Source organism: Lissotriton vulgaris, chromosome 6 (assembly GCF_964263255.1).
Source record: "Lissotriton vulgaris chromosome 6, aLisVul1.2, whole genome shotgun sequence".
Classification (NCBI taxonomy): domain Eukaryota; kingdom Metazoa; phylum Chordata; class Amphibia; order Caudata; family Salamandridae; genus Lissotriton; species Lissotriton vulgaris.
In genome coordinates this window covers 309,997,745-310,016,380 of record NC_141694.1, presented here as the reverse complement: position 1 = coordinate 310,016,380, position 18,636 = coordinate 309,997,745, and the positions used below count along the sequence as shown (strand labels likewise).

General features: G+C 44.0%; 1 protein-coding gene across 3 annotated transcripts in view; it reads right to left on the bottom strand.

Moving 5' to 3' along the window:
- The window catches only part of ROCK2 (Rho associated coiled-coil containing protein kinase 2), a 582,433-nt gene that overhangs the window by 151,581 nt on the left and 412,216 nt on the right, over window positions 1–18,636 (bottom strand). For all 3 annotated transcript variants that reach the window (XM_086926333.1, XM_086926334.1, XM_086926332.1), the window contains exons 9-12: window positions 9,768–9,927; window positions 7,580–7,643; window positions 4,567–4,655; window positions 4,285–4,333 (exon numbers count right to left, since the gene is read on the bottom strand). In XM_086926333.1, the coding sequence (XP_086782459.1) occupies window positions 4,285–4,333; window positions 4,567–4,655; window positions 7,580–7,643; window positions 9,768–9,927 (362 nt within the window). The remainder of the gene's footprint in view (window positions 1–4,284; window positions 4,334–4,566; window positions 4,656–7,579; window positions 7,644–9,767; window positions 9,928–18,636) is intronic.

The following is an 18,636-nucleotide window of genomic DNA, read 5'->3' as shown; positions in this document are numbered from 1 at the left end:
TTGCATCTGATCTTACCCATGCCACCAATGGTTCCAGGATCAAGGCAAAGATTAAGGGGGAAAGAGGTGCCCGTCATAGCGGTCCAATTCACCACCACCTGGGAGAGTGGATCAGAGTGTAGGAGCCGAATCCAGGACCGAAAACCTTGACCAAATCCAAGCTTTTCCAGCACAGCGCAAATAAAGGACCACTCTATTGTGACAAAGTCCATAAGCTCATCCAAGGACAGTATGACTGAATCCTCTGGGATCCGGTCTGCTCGACCCAAGACACCATGTAAGCAACGCTGCTTTAACGCTGTACTTTTTCCCGGCTTGAAGCTGGACTGGTCTGTATGGACCAGTGGGCTAATCACCTGAATCAGACGTGTGGCCAAACGTTTTTTTGCTAAAATTTTAACTTCCACATTCAACAGTGAAATGGGCCAGTGAGAGGACCCATTCCTCAATCGGCTTGCTATCTTCACTTTAGTGGCTACTCTGCGATCTCATGACAGTATCCCGGCCTCTCTGCTTTCCAGGTACATACGCAGCAGGCTGGGCACCAGCTCTGTCGCTGCAAGTTTGTAAAGCTCTATGGGAAGTCCATTGGGCCCCGACACTGTATCAGAGTTGAGAGCACTAATGGTGCCCGCCACTTTCTCCTATGTTAGATTTCTATCTGTCACGTTCTTCTATGTCTGTGACAGGCACAGCATTTGGATATCTGCCAGAAGCTCTCACGATTCCTCAAGGGTTGCCATGTCAGCCGAGGGATAGATGCAGGTATAAAAATCTCCAAACACCGTAGCTACCACCCCTTCTATTTCGAACATAGAAACCAACGGGACCTCCGTCCCGTCTAGCCAACCAAGCGAGGAGTTTCCCAGCTTGATCGCCCACTTTTTACAGGCAATGTTGCTTAGTACGGAAGTAGTTTCTGGCTGCCTCAGTGGCCATACATCCCTATATTCCCTCTGCTTCAAGACCTGGTTGTAGTTGAGGTCTCCCCGGTCCCCCACTACTAGCCAGCACAGGCCCTCTTCTCTTTATTGTATCCCACAATCTGGGCTATTCCCTGATCTCTGATCACTATTTTGTAAGCCTCCCACAAAGTCTGGGCCGAGATAACAGCAGATATAAGGTACCTTAAGGTATCACGAGTCTATAACCACCCGACAATTATCGCTGCTGATTGTCTGTCCATAAATATACTGCTGTGTTGTGGGATTAAGGGATTGCCATGCATCAATAAGTCCTTGGGCCTACATAAAACCCACTAAGGGCCTACGTTGCAATGTGGACTGGTGAGGAGGCCATCGCTCTGCTACCTCATCATGGATGGTGGTAAAGTCTCCCCAAAACGAAACCCACCCTCAGGGAGGGTGTGCAATAGTGTACCAAATTCGATAAGGCATCATCATGTAGTTGGAGGCCAGGGGGATGAGACATAAATGGAAGCAGTATTAATTGTGGTGGCCTCCCATTGTCCCTTCACATCTAAAAAATCTCCCATGGGGATCAAGTTATGTCTTCTGTATGGTAAGCGGAATGGTCTTATGCATGAGAATGCCCACACACCTTGGGCCCCCCAACTATGCAGAGCACCTGTCGCCCCAAAACATTAGACAGACTTAGGGGAACTGTGATACCCTGCTCACAGAAACTCCCCACATAAACCCAAACATTAACTTAACTGATGACAAGCTCAATGTTCGAAGTGTCCCACAAGCCATGTTCAATGTATCCCACAAGGAGACCCAAAGGATAAGATTCTCCCCAGAGCAGACAGCTAACAAAGGGGATCAGCAGGATGACGCAAGCTTATTGACCTGCTGATCCGGTGTTTGGTGTGGAGGGTCAGCATCAGAGTACCACACCCCCCTCCACCCACAGGGTCCCGATCCTCCATCCTTTTTCCAGCCCTCTAACCAGTCCCAGGCCTCCTCCGGTGTCACGAAGTAGAATGTCTTTCCCTCCAGCACCACGCATAGTTTTGCTGGAAACAATATGGAGCATTTGATTTCCCTTTCCCCAAACGCTCTTTTGACCTCCAGAAAGGATCGCCGTTGTCGCTGAACCTTGAGAGTAAAGTTCAGGAAGAAGCTGATGGTGTGGTTGTTATTCTTGACAGGCGGGGCACTAAGAGCGGTCTGCAGGATGACATCCCTGTTTCTATAGCTAGAAATCTGTGCTCTATGATGGGACGCGGAGGGGGACTCCTGGTTTTGGTGGGGTGCCAGGGACACTGCGTGCCCTGTACCCAGGAATTAGTTTGAGAGGCCATGGGGCAGGAGTTGTTTAAGTATGAGATCTTCAACAAACCGGTCAACCTCAGGCCGCTCCACACATTCTGGCACATCTATTATTTGGACATTGTTCCTTCTGGAGTGGCCTTTGTAATCTTAAAGGTGGTCCTCCGCTGTGCCTGTAGTTGAGGTCAATACCATAGCACTGGTTTTCCAGGTCTTCGTCTCCGCCTGCAAGGCGATAATGGAGTCCTCGGTTTCTTTGACTCATGCTCCTATTTTCTGCAGATCGGCCCTCATCAGCCCTCATCAAATCGACATCTGAAGACCCTGGTTTATTTCCGAATCAAGGGCGGTGCGAATCCCTTGTTTCACTGATAAGATGTCTGTTAGAGTGGGGTTCTCCACAATCTCCATGGATTGCGCCATGGATGCTTACTGATCTCCCGGTGGAGATTTAGGAGTGGTTTCTTTAGTTAATGTGAATTTGGCCAACTTAGCTTGATGTACAGCTCTTAGTCCCTTCCCGCCCGTCATCATTGGGCACAATGGCTCCGACGTCCGCACCTGCAGTCACCGCTGTATACTGAATGTAGGGAGGGGGCCTCGAGAGAATACTGCTGCCTGCCAAGGGAGAACAGGAGTCCCGAGAGGTCTGTGGGTTCTCCCTGCCGACCCCCGCCTACTCTGAAAATGTCTGTAGTCCCCGTGCCTCTAAAATTCTCCCCTTAGCGTTGGGCTGGCTCCCACACCCTCAATGGCCAACAGCATCCTTCCTGGCTCTGAAGGTCCTCCAAAACGATTCCTCAGCAATGGGAGGTCCCAGACCACAGGCAATAACTCTATTAAGGGTCAACTGAAAGAAATTGCAGGGCCGCAGTTAAAGATGACCTTATCCGCCAAGTAGAAGCCCGCTGCATACGCCGACGCCCCATATCCCTCGAATAGGCGACTCTTCTGCATAGCTTTCAACAAGCACAGTCTGCAGGTACTGACCCAGCGCAGAGCCCGCGGACGACACCAGGCTCACGAGCCGCTTCCCCGGTCCATGGGCGCCCTCCCACCCGCCCCGCCGACCCCCTCCTAAAAGGCCCTCTCGGTTCCACGACATCTGGCATGACGCAAGGCGTCAGAAGTCTGTGGATCAACACGGATCATGGTCACTCTAGCTCCATTTCTATACGACCCCGAAGCCCTCCACTCCTTCCCTCCCTGAATCCCATCCCCACCCGGTTGTAAGTCCCCTAGTTGAAGTTAGAACTTGGATAGCCATTTCAAGATGCCCGACACGAGGGACTTTGGATTAGAGACAGTCACATGCCTCAGAGAACACTGCATAATCAAGTTATCACCTCGGGCCATTTACGGCGAAAGTGGCGAGGGGGAGCCCTCCCCCTTGACAACCGAGTCATCTGTTAGTTGACATCCCCCGCCAGTGGCAGGCATCACACTCGAATGCATTGATAGTACTGTACCACTCCTGAATTTACTGCTTGTATGAAATGCATGAAATGTAAAATCCAATAAAAAAGGTTTTTTTAAAAGAAAAAAAACTGAAAGAAATTGCTGGCAACCAACACCCTTTAGCAGTACCCCTCCCGCAATCCATGGGGTGTTTCTGGCAAGGCGAGGTAGTGGCCCCAAGGGCCCCGGCAGTGTTATGTGCAGGCCGTGGGGGCTGTCGGCATTGCGTTGCTGCAAATTAGTGGAGGCTGGGATGGAGATTCTCTCCCCCCGGCAAAAGACTATCTTTGTTATGAAGATCACAGTAAGAGACCTCAACCATACCTGTAGGATACCATATTTTAAAGATAAGCAAGACCCTCTTGATGTAGGACTGATATATTAAAACTAATATTGACACCTACCTATTGTGACAAGAGTGATGCTACAGGAGATAAGATTCAACTGCACTGATAAATGTAAACAATACAGCTAAAGAAAGAAACCTTAGTAATATTTATGTATACCATATGAGGTATTCATGGAACAGAGCATTCTGCATAATGGTGTACGAGATCTTTGTTATAGATTTAAAAATGTTTAAACACTTTACCTCTTCATCCAATTCCTTCATTGTCTTCTCTAACCGAACATTTGCTGTTCTAATAAATAGAAGGACAAAATAACGGCATTATATAATTTCTAGAAAATAAGCATACTTGATATTCTTTTTCATGGAACACAATGAGCCATTTCCCAAAAGCATGCAGTTTTGTAAGCCCGTGAAATATTCATGAATATGTAATAATATTTATTTTAGATTTTTTCTTAGTGCACCTTGCCCCCTTTACATCTTGTACAATACATTATACTGAAGAAATATGTATAATCTTACCTGAACTTTTGCTCTATCTCATCTTTGGACTGCATTTCATTGTGGAGCTGTTCTTCCAACTGGTGCAGCTTCTTTTGCAATTGTACAGACTGAAAAAAAAATATTTATTGTCTTAAATATTCATTACTGAACCAAATAGGCAAGTATTCTTTCATCTCCCACTTCTCATAGCACATAATCTAAACTTTACACTTCCCTGTCTTTTGGAATGACAGTAGAAGTTCTGACTCATTTCGATTTACACCCCCAAACATTCAGAGGCTCATGATATAGCTAATAGAATATCACAAGACCCCAAGATAGGGAGTTCTGGGAAAGAGAGACTGATGGGAAATTAACAGTAGTGACATGGAAACAGGAGGCAGGAAGACATGCAAATGAAGGAACAGAGATACTATGGAACAGAGAAACACTGGGTTCTCATAACACCAAACATGTGACAGTCTGACAAAAGGAGACACACAAAGATAGGGCAACATCTGCCACAAAAGGCGAACTCTCATGCCTTACAGAAATAAGTCTTGCGTAAACAATAAAGATATATTTAAAAAATGTTTTAAAAAGAATAGTCTCTCCTCAAACTTTCCCTGTCTGTTAACTGAGGAGTGAAGCCTATCACACTGAAAACTGAGAACAGATTACATGGAAAAGCAGGACAAATCCAGTCAACAGTAGGAGGCTGCTGGGACTCTCAATTCAAAAGGCACTGCCATACCTTAAATAGGTTAGTTGGAGGCCTGTAAAACCTGAAGCAACCCACCCACTGCCCCCCTCTATCACCACACGGAACAGGTTGCCAGAATTATCTAACATATACTTCTACCTCAAGACAGTTGACACTCACACAGATTAGGTGAAAAGATATGATGCAAGATCTGCACCCCAACCCTATTTCAGATACAAAAATCAGCAAAACATATAGAAGCATGCTGGTAATTTCCACTTTCATATATGCTCTTATATTTTTATAAAACAGAATTTATAACCTGACTATACATCTGATTCTAACTTCACTTAGCTCTGGTTTAACATGCATGTTACCTTGACTTCGCTCTGATTTAACATACATGACACTTTAGTATAAGGTTACAATTAGCACAGTGTAAATACTTCTGTTTATGTGCCCCTAGCAAAACCGTTAGAGGGCAGAGCTTCCGGACTGTTTTTAGGTCATCCACCAGAAAGTCTTCTCTATCCTGGTTCTAATGGGACAAAGCAAACTGTGAACTCCACGCTTGGTTTGATGTTTAACTTAACATCTAGGAGTATTATTAGCAGTACGCTAGTTTCTCATCCTAGAAAGAGGTACGCTCCCTGTGTTACTATGGACGCAATTTCCGAATTGAATCCCTGTTTAGGAGATTCCTTCTTGAAACCCACTAAATATGCAACAGGCAATCTCTGAAAAAAACTCCAATTATATCTAAGGGCCTTGAAGATATGAATTCTGAGTATCACCTAGGCAATGTTTACTTCCTTCTTAACCTATGTTACAGGATCAAATAACTAATATGCTAAAATAATGCCCTACTAGAAGCCAAGCAGCTTCCTGCTCTGTGCGTCCTAAATTACATGAATTGATTTATTATTTGAAGACTGCACATCCACGCATTGACAGCATTCTAACAGAACCCTTACACAGGTTTAACTGAGCACAGATATGAAAGGCGCACAAGAAATTGGTCTCAACACCTCTCCCACTACCACAGCACAAAGGGTGCACTTGAACATTCCATCACATGGAGGATGAAACATAACCCACAAATAAATATCCAACGAGGACTCAAAGCCCTTCTTAAGACCCAATAAACACACGGAGTGCAAGCCCTTGCCTTCAACCAAAATCAAAATGAGTAACTGATATGCCATACTCTGCCTCATCCTCATCCAAGGCTTGTCCAATATCCTTCTGCCCAGAAAGGCCACACACCCCTACACTCCCAATGGACAATGTCTTTTGCAGGCTCTTATAGGCTTCCACTCAACCAGTAGGACACAATTCCTTCTTGCACAATATACTGTAATCTCATTACTATATCAGGAATTCAGTACAAATGCAGAAATAACTTTGAAAACTTCCACTATGCCAGTGGTTCACAGAGTTCACTGGATGATAAAAACTCTCACCCCTATCTTAAGGTATGCAACACATAATGAACTACAAACCTCCCACGTGTCTATCATGTAACCAATAAAATGTACAAACATGAAATTGGCCAATTCTTCAAAAATAACAAGTGTCAACAATTCTCGAAATCACACTGCTTAATTATTTTACATATTTTGACAAAAATACTCCTAAAATATTTCCCTTTGCAATACTAATCACACTCAATATGCATTCCATACTAACATTAACACAGTCAACATTCCAACATAGAACCATCATCCAGGCTAGGGAGCAGCACATAAGTGAAAGCAACAGAAGAAGAAAAAAAAAACTCAACAAAACGGCAAGTGGTAGATAGTAAGTATTAGAAAAGAACCTAGCTCTGATATAGATGACCAGTATGTATGAGGCACAAATTAAATAAAAATAAAAGTCTTGGGCCAGTCTTTGAATTAGACCTTAAAGAACATTCATATTATCCAATTAAGTGTCTATCGTGGAGATTTCCTTCTCTAAACATGGCTAATATTTTCTAGTTTTTTCGTGTTGCAGAATCAACATTATTTTCTTGAGTATTCTGTATAGCATCATTTATTTTCCTCCTTGGTTAGGAATTAAAGATGTGCCAAACTGAAGAACCTCAGCATTAACAGTGGTCTTAGCAAGCAAACAAATGTTAGACACTTCAGAGGAGAGAATGGAGTTCCAAGCAAAACAAATCTACTATAAACAAACTTGTTTCTAAAGCACCTCAAATTGACAAGGATATTCCCACATATAGTTCTGTACTAAGAAGACTAAGATTACATCAAATTCACATTTACCATCGCTGACAATGTGAAAAAGGTCCATTTCTGCTGGTCATGGTGTTGCTGTGTTCTATTTTATATAGCAAAAACTTACCTCAATGGCAGGTTGCTTCGGTGCCTCATGTTCTCTACGGGACAGAGGTGTGTCACTTAGCAACCTGTATAAGAAAAAAGAAATCCACTATTCAAAGAAAGCAAAAACACTGGGCACAGCTAAGAATGCTATTTTATGTTCCTTTAAGCCTAAATGTCCCTGATTCACTTAATACTCAGCAAAAATCGTTTTGCTACATTGTTTTTTGCTCCACTTAAAGATATCAACCATGTTTTAAATATCTGAATTTTCAGACAACTCTGCAGGTCCAAATGCCAATAACAGTAAATACAATAAAATATGGCTCAGATCTGAAGACATAATATTCAATATCTCAATAATTTAGGTAAGGAGATTATAGTTGTACCCCATATTTTTAAACAGCATATTTCCTTTCCTTGGTATATGTGATATTGAGTTTTGTTCAATATGGAGACTGTGATACCATATATCGTATTCGCAGGAAACCTCAAGAGGGCTCATGATTTTAGGATGCACCATGTAAATGATGGTTAAAGGCTTTTGTAAAAAGCTCATAACAAATATCCTTCTAAAAATAATAATATAGTTAATATTAAATAGCAAACGCAAACCAAATTTGATACAAAACGGAATTATTTCATAGACCGACTACGAAGATTTCAATTGATCTGTACAGCAATTCAATAGAATAAATGTTTTAATCATTGTTCTTAACAACAGGACGCTGCATACACAGAGTACAGGCAGCTAATGAAAGCCCAATGGAAATGAAAACATAAATAAATAAAAACACAGAATGGTCTTGCAACTGTGTCCAAGAACAATGGACTTAACAAAACACCCTTATCCAAAGAAAGTATTCTAATTTCCCTTTTGCAGAGGCACACACCGATATCACTACGGAAAAGCATGTGTTGATGCTGCAGTGGTTTTAGATTTTCTGTGCTGCTCTCTTATTTCTACTTCTTTGATTATGATTTACTGATGCTGCTACAACCCTTGCTTTTCTAGGAGTCGGAGGTTATTAATGTTACTACAGCTTTTGCTTTTGAGCTTGCTAAAACAAGCTTTAGAGCATCTTTAGAGCTTGTGGATTTACTATAGCAAACTTAATGACGCTCCTGTTGTCTATGGTTTAGGTGTGGGCTTCAAAGCAAACTTCTGCGTTGTACAGAACCCAAGCAGGGTGGAACAAAGAATCAGTCCCACAGGTCAGTCCTTTAAGGAATGAGCCACAAGTGCAGGCTCAATAGCCTATGAAACAAGAAGTTAAAAGCGATTTCAAAGCGATTTTTGTTCAGCTATAATATCAAAGTATAATAGTGCAGTGTTGTTCTATTATGAACACCGTTCTTTTCCAGGAATTAAACCCTTAAGCATCATATGCAATAGTTTTAGATCATAAAAATGCAAATATGCATACACAGTACAGGACTAATGATGAACCTTGTGCGACTACTATACGAGATTGCCTATGGACTATAAGAACAGTCCTGGTTTGTTTGCAGCAAGAATAATCAAGATCTTCCAGGGAAATCCTGAGCCCCTATCATGTTTACATGAGGTAGAAATCGCAGACAATTACCTGAACAAACACCTGGATAGAGAGGACTGGATAGTGACATTGTTCGCCTGCTATGTGTACAAAATGTATTTAAAAAAATCTAAACTGAGTATTTAAATGTGATTTTCTTGGATACAAGTTATCCAGTGAGGGGAAGGGCTTGGCACATGTTTTCATACAGATGTGTGCTACTTTGCAACCTCCAAATGGGTTAAAAGAAATTACAAGCCATGATGGGATTTCTTTAACTTTGGGAGAGCTTACTTGGCACATTATGTTGAGTGAATGAAGATTTTGTATGATTTTATTACTCTCACTGTTTCTGAAAAACACTGGATGAAACCCCTATCTTGAGCAGACTGCAAGCAGTCAAGCTACAGGCTAAATTTCTAAAAAATGGACAGGATTATGCATGCGTACAATTTTGAGCTCTGTAAATATCCTCTTGTACACTTAACCATATAAATTGATTGACTGTCACACGTAGCCTGGTCCCCGCTTACATACATACCCCAAACACAAAAATATATATATTTTTTAAAACACAGAAAAGCCCTCCAAGGTGCTGAATAAAGATATCATATTGTCATATACAATAAAGTTCAAAGAACAGTAATGACTGGTATGTGTAGGTTCACATACAGATTTTCTCGGTAGTAGGTGAATCCTATAAAAGGCAGCTGGTTTCCTGAAAATGCTTTAGGGATTGGGAAGGTCTCCACGTCGCCTTTATCGTCCTCAATTTCATCGAAATTACTGCTATCGGCATCACTGCTCAGCTCAGGTACGACAGGAGCAGCAGCTGAAAAAGGAAACAATTAAAATACATGTATTCAATAAGCATACAGCGAGAGGCAGCACCACTTAAAACTCAAGAAAGAAAAAGAGCAAAATGATTTAATCATTACAGACTAGTATCCATGTGCTTCAAAATAACATACTTATTTATAAACATAGTCTAACAGGGTTATAGAGTGAGATACTGTGCTAGTTTACAGATAATGAACTATAAGGCACATTTTTTCTCATGCAGGACCTATTTGCGATTTCAGAGGACACTTAACTAAGCTTCCTTAGAAATGTAATAACGAAATTACAATATTCTAGGGCACACTGAATATCAAACAGGATTTTTACGCTTGGGGTACGGTAGATGAGCTTCAAAAGAAAAGACAATACCACCACCATGCAAGTCAATTTGACTAGAAGATTTGTGAACTAATTTGATTCCTTCTGTTGGTCTAGTAGACAAAGTCCTTGGTTTGCCAAGACACATATCCACCACATGGACCTTCTATTACAAAGAAAAACATTAATTATGCAAGGATAACTTCCATTTTATGTAAGATGAAACACTTTCAAGGGAGTCTAAGGTGGGTGGATCAAGGATTTCAACAGCTTACAAATCGTGTTTAGATGGAAGACAAAGAGACACTGAAATGCAAATGATGACATTTTAAAAGAGCATTTCATATAATCAACCGTGGGAGGAAAAATGGCAACAAAGAAGTTAAGTTTTTTTTAGAAATTACATTGCCTGCTAACAATAAATTAGCCCATGTATGCTGGGGAATTCCATGCACTGTGAAGGGCTGGAAACTAAGTGATCCTTGAGGTCTTGTGAACAGGTTCCCATTGCAAATTAATACCAACCATTCAAGATGTCATAACTATGGGGTCTGAGGTGCTGAGTTTTGTCCTGGCAGCTACCATGGCCTTTCTGCTTGAGTGATGGCCTAAGGGCTACATTCTAGATTTTCTGAGAGGATTGATACAGCATAATACAGGCCATGAAAACATTGCGGCTTCTGCTTGGGTAACCACTCCATTTGCTACTTCATCTGACCTGTCAAGACCTTCACAACATTCGCATCCCTAACCAGATTCTTCATTTAGTCTGAATGATTAACGTCATGGGTAAGGTCAACAAGAAGAAAAAGAGGATTTGGAGGCTAGCTCCTCCCAGGTGTTGGGCTCTCAAGAGATGGTAAGTCATCTCCAGACGAGGAGACCCTGAGCGGAGAGCCCTCAGGCACTACTCTGGATACAGTCGTGCAGGCAATTGCTGCCTCTAGAGACGCTTGAATTAAAAATGTACTCCAAAGTGGCAGACATGGGTCTTTTGGTAGATCATCAGAGGTGACTGCCTTAGCGTGCTATAATGACTTTGCACCCAAAATTACTACAGAGCAAAACAGGCTAGCTACCATGGGAAATAGTTTCAAACTTTAAAAACCAGAGCTGAAGATACAGAAAACCGAGCATGTTGGAATAATATTAGGACCATCGGGCTTCCAGAGAGTATTGAGGGCTCTACTACCAACAGGATTGCTTTTCTGGAGACATGGATTAAAGAAAACTTAGCTCTGGGGGTCTTTCTCCTTACTATGCCTTAGCACAAGCCCATCATTGCCCCCACTGCTGGTGCGACTACCCGACCAATAATGGTGAAACGTTTGCACTATAGGGACTAAGATCATATCCCGATTACAGGCCAGATCCCGTGGAGACAAGGCTGAGAGTCATAGAAAGATGTTCTTTCCCGACTTCATGAGTAAAGTCCAGAAACAAAGTGCCCCTTCACCAATGGCACAAAAACGTCTCCATATACTAGGCATCACAAATGCTATGTTGTCCGCTGCCAAACTGTGGGTGACCTTGAGCTAAGAGGCGCAATTTTTCACATTGCCTCAGTCCCTATGGGAATGGATAGACCACCTTCCTCAATGAAAGGGAGACCTTGCTCTGAAGAACAGACTACACCTAGCTGGCGAGCACCTCTCAAGAAGCTAGAATTGGCAAGGAGGCTGCTTCACCGACTGCACCGCCAGCGAGCTCATCTCCAGTCTAGCTGCAATCCAACTATCTCAATTGGTAAAAGCGCCCACCCACGACAAAGGTCACCTACTCGACCCAGTCTTTAGCAACTGCCCCACACTATCAGTTGGCTCCATTACTCCCCTACCCTGGACGGATCACCATCTAATCCACCTAAACTGGTCTATAGAAAACGCCACCCCGCCCCCCCTCCCATAACTCGGAAGATGAGAAATTGGTCGAAACTTCCGCTAGAGGCGTGGTCTGGCCTTCTCTCAAACTCCATACCTACCCTCTCCAATAATCCGGAACAAAATAGCATAATCTTCAACAAATGGCTAGAGGACTCCATCGACACCATTCTCCCCGCAAGAAAAACCAAACTAAAAAGAACCCGAGAAACCGCCCCTTGGTACACGGACAAACTCAGGGAGTTAAAACGACAGTGCAGAAAAATGGAGAGGAAGTGGCGCCTTGGATACGCCCTAGCCGACAAAGACAGGTATAAAGAAAATATTAGAGCCTACAAACTGGAAATAAGCGCCGCTCAAGCCACCTACTACAATGAGAAAATCATGGCAGCCAGGTCCAAACCTAAAGAAATTTATCAGGTAGTCAAAACCCTTTCCAAAATTCCCCATCCTACAATCACAACCCTTGATCCCATCTCCCGCTGCAATGAACTAGCTGAATTCTTCTTTCAAAAAATAAATAAAATATACTCCTCATTTACAAATCCCAACCCAGAATCTGTTTCGCCACAATCCACCTGTGCGACTGAACATCCTGCGCAAACCCACCTGAATGATTTCACATTATTAGACCTGGAATCACTCAAATCACTCACACTTCAGGTGAAATCTGGTTCACCCCTCGACCCTGTACCCCCCAAGATGATAAACATGGTCAACCCAATCATTCTTCCTGTTCTCCTGGATCGACTCAAAAGTTCAATCTCCTCAGGGGTGGTCCCCCCCGCCTGGAAACAAGCAATGGTGAAAGCACTAATAAAAAAGCCTAATCTCAACCCAGCAGATTCTAATAACTACCGCCCAATCTCTCTGCTACCATGGGCAAGCAAAGTCCTAGAGAAGCACATAAACCTCCACCTCACTGACTACCTCGAGGAGAACCACCTACTCGACGTCTCTCAAACAGGGTTCCGCCCCAGACATGGCACTGAGACGGCGCTGTTAGCCGTCACAGAAGAAGCTAGGAAGATCTTGGATCGAGGAGGGACAGTGGCAGTGGTGCAGCATTTGATACGGTATGCCACAAAACTCTTCTAGCTCGACTCTCTGATCTCGGCATATCAGGAATCGCCTTAGACTGGCTGAGCTCGTTTCTCAGCAACAGAACCTTCCAGGTCTTTGATGGCGACTCCTACTCCAAAAACCAACCCTTGGACTGCGGTGTGCCTCAGGGCTCCTCTCTGAGCCCCACGCTGTTTAACGTGTACATGAGACCATTGGCAGGTGTCGTCCAAAAATACGGTATTAAAATCATATCATACGCGGACGACACCCAGCTGGTGGTCTCCCTGACACAGAAAGGCAGCGTGTCCCCCCAACCCAATTTGGCAGCATGTATGGAGGAAGTTAAAAGATGGATGACAATGTCATCCTTAAAACTTAACGGTGATAAGACCGAGATTATGATCCTCGGTCCCTCCCCCCCCACCACCTATCACCAGCTATGGCCCTCTAGCCTGGGACCTATGCCAACTCCCAAGGAAAACATTAAAAGCCTAGGAGTTTGGCTAGATAGCAAACTCACATTAAACACTCAAGCCACCAAAACAGCTGCAACCTGCTTCGGAATTATTCGAATGTTGAAAAAAATTCTTCCACTACTACCATTCGAAGCTAGGCGAGTGGTCATTCAGGGCCTCGTACAATCTAGGCTGGACTTCAATAATGCTCTATACCTAGGAGCACCAGAGTATGTGTTAGAAAAACTGCAAAGAACACAGAACTGTGCCGCCCGCACTCTCTTACAGATTCCTCGCAGAGAGTCAGTCAAGGCAGGAATCAGAGCTCTCCACTGGCTCCCAGTAAGAGAGAGAATAAAATTCAAGGCGCTCTGTATATCATATCAAGCATTCCACAGAGCAAGCCCAGAAATTAACCACTCACTTCTCTCCCCCTACTGCCCTGGAAAAATCCTGCGCTCCACTAATGCACTTCTTGCCGTAGTCCCCAGAATCAAAAAAACTAGAGCAGGAGGCAGGTCCTTCTCTCTGAACGCTGCCAGACTCTGGAACTCGCTCCCCGTCCCACTCAGAGCCAAGCCTACCCTTCTAAACTTCCGCAAAGAACTAAAAACACTCCTATTTAGAAGCTAATTCCCCTGCTACCTCCTACCCTCAGAATCTACTCTTTTCCTTCTTTAGCGCTTGGACGCCTTCGGGCAGCAGCCGCGCTCTACAAAACCCCTTCACTTCACTTCACTTCACTTCATCTCAGTAGCATGTGTGTTATGAACGCCGGCGAGTTTTGGGGGCAGTGGATGCCTTGAGTAGAAGGCTCTCCGCTCCACTGTCTGCCAATGGAGAAAGTCAACTACATGATTCTGGTTCTGATCAAACATCGGTCTCAAAACTAGGATCTACTGAATCCTTGCCAAAGATTACCCCAGGCACATCAGAGGAGATAATCTAAAAGAATTACTTTAGTTTGGTTATGCATGAGAGCTAGTGGAATGTCAACGAGAATACTGTGATGCCAGGCGAATTGTCATGCTCAGCTCAATCTTGAGATGAATATCCTGTATGCAAGGCTCAAAATTCTGTAGGCATAGCCCAATCTTGAGGAAATTATTGTGTTTGTATCCTGCAGATGTTTTGGTATGCATAAGAACTGGTGGAATATCAATGGGAATACTGTAATGCTGGGCTAATTGCCATGCTGGGCTCAATCTTGTGGTGATTATCTTGCATGCAAGGTCCTATCCTGAGGTGATAATTCTGTTTTGTATCTTGCAGATGGTGTGCTGTGGGGCTTGGGAGCGCCTCAGTAGGTATCCCCCTTCGTGTTGTTGTTGTGCTTGTAATGCATGCATGCGAGTTGGATGGTTTTTAACTGGTTTGGATGGGAAGTCGCTTGCTTCTTGTCCTGGGGAAGGTGAGTTGGCTTGGTTGTATTTGTTTATGGGATTTTTATAGAGTTACACCTGCCTACTGCTCATGCTGCTCCTGGTTATTAATGATGGCTCTAACGGTCTCCTCTCTAGATTACCCCACAAGTGGACTTTCCTGAGGTACAACTTAATCTCCTGGAACGTCCGGGGTCTTAATAGTATGAAGATAGATCCTTGTAAGTTATAAGATGTATATTTAGTTAGCTTAGCTACAGGTTACAAGTAACACCCCACCAGGAGAAGCATCCTTGCTTCTCAAGCCCACTTGACCAACTGACATTCACACCCACCAGCCACTCATCAACATTCTGTGACACGCACACACACACACCCACACACATCAGGGAACAGAGAAACTATGGGGAAAACATATATACACAACAAGTTACAAAATATTCCTATCTTAAGAGGCGGGGAACTCACATAGCCCTTCTGCAGCCAACCCATCTTACTAGGTCTGAAGGACTGGCTCTCCACAAGAGGTGATGGGCCAGGTGAATGCCATGACTTATTTACCTTTTCCCAGAGTTGTTTTTCTTTGGGTACCATTTCAGAAAACAACTGAACTTGTAGATCCCGAGGGTAGGTACGTGGTCATCTCTGGGAGGTTGGCATGACTCGACCTTGCTATTGTAGGAATTTATGCTCTCAATAAAGACGGGGGGGGGGGGTTGCTGATCTGTCCGGGGCCTTGGCACCTTCCCTGACTGACTATTTTATTGGGTGGGGATTTTAACTGTGTTGCAGCTTCCATACTCAATCATTCACATCCGCCACTGGGAGATTCCCCAGTGACCCAGATGGGTCGCATTTTCTCTGCATGTCAACAGCAGTGGGGATGGGTATATTCTTGGAGGAGACTTCACCATGTGGTAAGAGACTACTCCTTTTGTTCAGGCTTGCATAAACTTCATGTTTGGCCTGACACCTTTTTATGTACCCATACTGTCCATGTTGCAGTTCATGGAATAAAATACCTATGCTGAACTGATCATAAACCAATGTTAGTCTCTCTAAATGGGGAGTGCGAGCAACCTCGCATTCCGGTTTGGAGATTGCGGTAGAGGCACCAGATGATCTGGTCTTTAAAACTAATATCGGAGAGGCCATAAGTGCTTACTTTGTAACAATGCAGGGACTGCTACATCCCCTTTGAAGGAGTGGGATGCTTTTAACAAAGTGATCAGGGGTCGCTGTATTGCAGATGTGGTTGGGGTGCGTAGAATGGGTGTAGGTGAAGTAGAGGCGCAGGAAGAGGTGCTTCGGGACCTTAAACAACAGAGACCGGGTAATCCTGCATTTAAGTATCCGTTGGTTGAGGCTAAGGAATTACTGGCAACCAGAGTTGAGAGACTACGCTACTTTGATTACAGGGAATATCTGATTCATGCTCATGCAGAGCATGATAAAACAGATTCCCTTTTAGCGTGGCTTATTAACCCACATATAAGGGGTTCTTTGTACTTGGAGCTACACTCTGACACAGGAATCTTTATAAAGCCAAGACGTCATCACCACTAGAATTTGAGAGTTCTATACATCCCCCTATACCCCAGCGTCCAGGCCAAAACTGCAGGACACTGAGGACTTTCTGTCCCTGGGTCATCTGCGGGCACTTTCACAGGAAGATGCAGATGATTTGGGGGGAGATATTCTATACAAGAAATTAGAGCTGCCATTAGAAACATGGCTCGCTGTAAGGTTCCTGGAGCTGACGGCCAGCCCGTGGAGTTCTTTGCTACATATAGGGACAGCTTGACATAAATAGAACATTATTCTGCAGCTCTGAAGTCAGGATATCTACCTGTGACTACATGTGAATCTCTAGCCATCCCTCTCCTGAAACCCATTTACCTTTCCACAGATGTCAGTGCCGACCGGCCTTTGTCAACTCTCAATGTGGACTATAACTTTTGAAGTTGAATTCTTGTGGCCCGACTACTGCCCCATTTGCCCTCTTTGATTCATGCAGATCAAGCTGGTTTTATTCCTGGGAATAATACAGCACTTAATATCCAGAGACTCATCTCATTCCTGGACAATGACTTTTGGATAAGCTGTCGGCTGCTGTCATGGTGACTGACATTAAGAAGGCCTTTGATAGTCTGAGTTGGGAATTTTTGTATCAAGTAATGGCTCGACTGGGGTTGGGTACTGAGTGCATTCTCTGGATCAGGTTTCTCTACACAGGTCCCAAGGTGTAGGTTTGCACTGGCAGTACTGCATGTGAACCTTACGATGGTGAACGCGGAACTAGGCAAGGGTGTCCGTCCAATCTCCCCCTTATTCGCCATCACAATGGAGCCCAGTTAGCGGTGCTCGCACAGGGGGCGTTACTGTGTTGGAGAGCCAAAGGCAAACCCATTATGTGAATTATATGCGGACGATATGCTACTCTTTCTACAGATTGTCAGAGTGGACATATTGGAGCGCTTTGGCGAAGTCTCGGGTCTGCATATTAATTGGCAGAAATCCCATGTGTTCCCAACTCTGTGGAGATGCTGCTCCTCCTCTGATTGTGCATGGAGCCCTACAGGTCTTAAATATTTAGATGTTAAAATATACCAAAACCAGTAAGATCTACTAGATGATAATGTTGGGGCAGCCATCAGAGCTCTCTGAACTAGTATAAACATTTGGAAGACAATGCCATTATCCGAAGCTGGCAGAATAGTCGTGGCTAAGATGGTGGTGCTTCCGAGATTGCATTACTTCTTTGCCACACTGCCATTACTTGTACATTATCGGCTGTTCCAGGACCTGGTGCTCCTACTTTTGGAATTGATTGATCTAGGGGACAGTTACGCATAGGGTGGTACTAACAAAATTGGAGCACCCTGTAGCGAAGGGAGGACTGGCTATGCCTGATCTAGAGTCTTAGTACTTGGGGGCCCAACTGCAATGGTAAAACCAGTGGGTTTAGTGCAGAATAAATCCTGAAGAAGAGGGTATTATGGCTTGCCACCTGATTTATTGCAGTCCTCTTGGTTCCCTGGCGACGTTTACCTGTGGTCCCTTAGGAGCTCCTAGTATTATGGCAGTGTTGGCGAAGTTGTCTGCAGCGGACTCCTGTTCAAGTGTCTTATTCTCCTGATCAACCACTAACGAGGTTGAAAATAGTGGCTGGAATTCGAGTGCAGGAGGGGGGTTGGGGAGTGGATTGAGGGTGGGTTGACTTTGGGGTTAATCATGGAGGGGATTTGTACCAGGATGCTCATGTCTGAAGACTTTGCTGAAGAACTTGGTATATCAGAGACCAATTCTTGTTGCCCAGGGCAGTGGTTACCATAATTCAGAATAAAAGAATCACTGGAGGAATGGAGGGGCTGACCCTGTAATACACCAAATGTGTCAGTTGCTCTGTACAACATTGGGTCGTGTACAAGTCACAAGTCTATATCGTGCTATTCATGCTAGTGTTCCTGCTTCCCTCAATGATCTGAAAGAAATGGGAGCCAGACCTAGAGTTTCAGATTATTGATATGGACTGGGAGAGGATCTTAGCACCTGTACCTGCTGTCTCTTGTAATGTCAGGTTCAAATGAATTCATTTTTA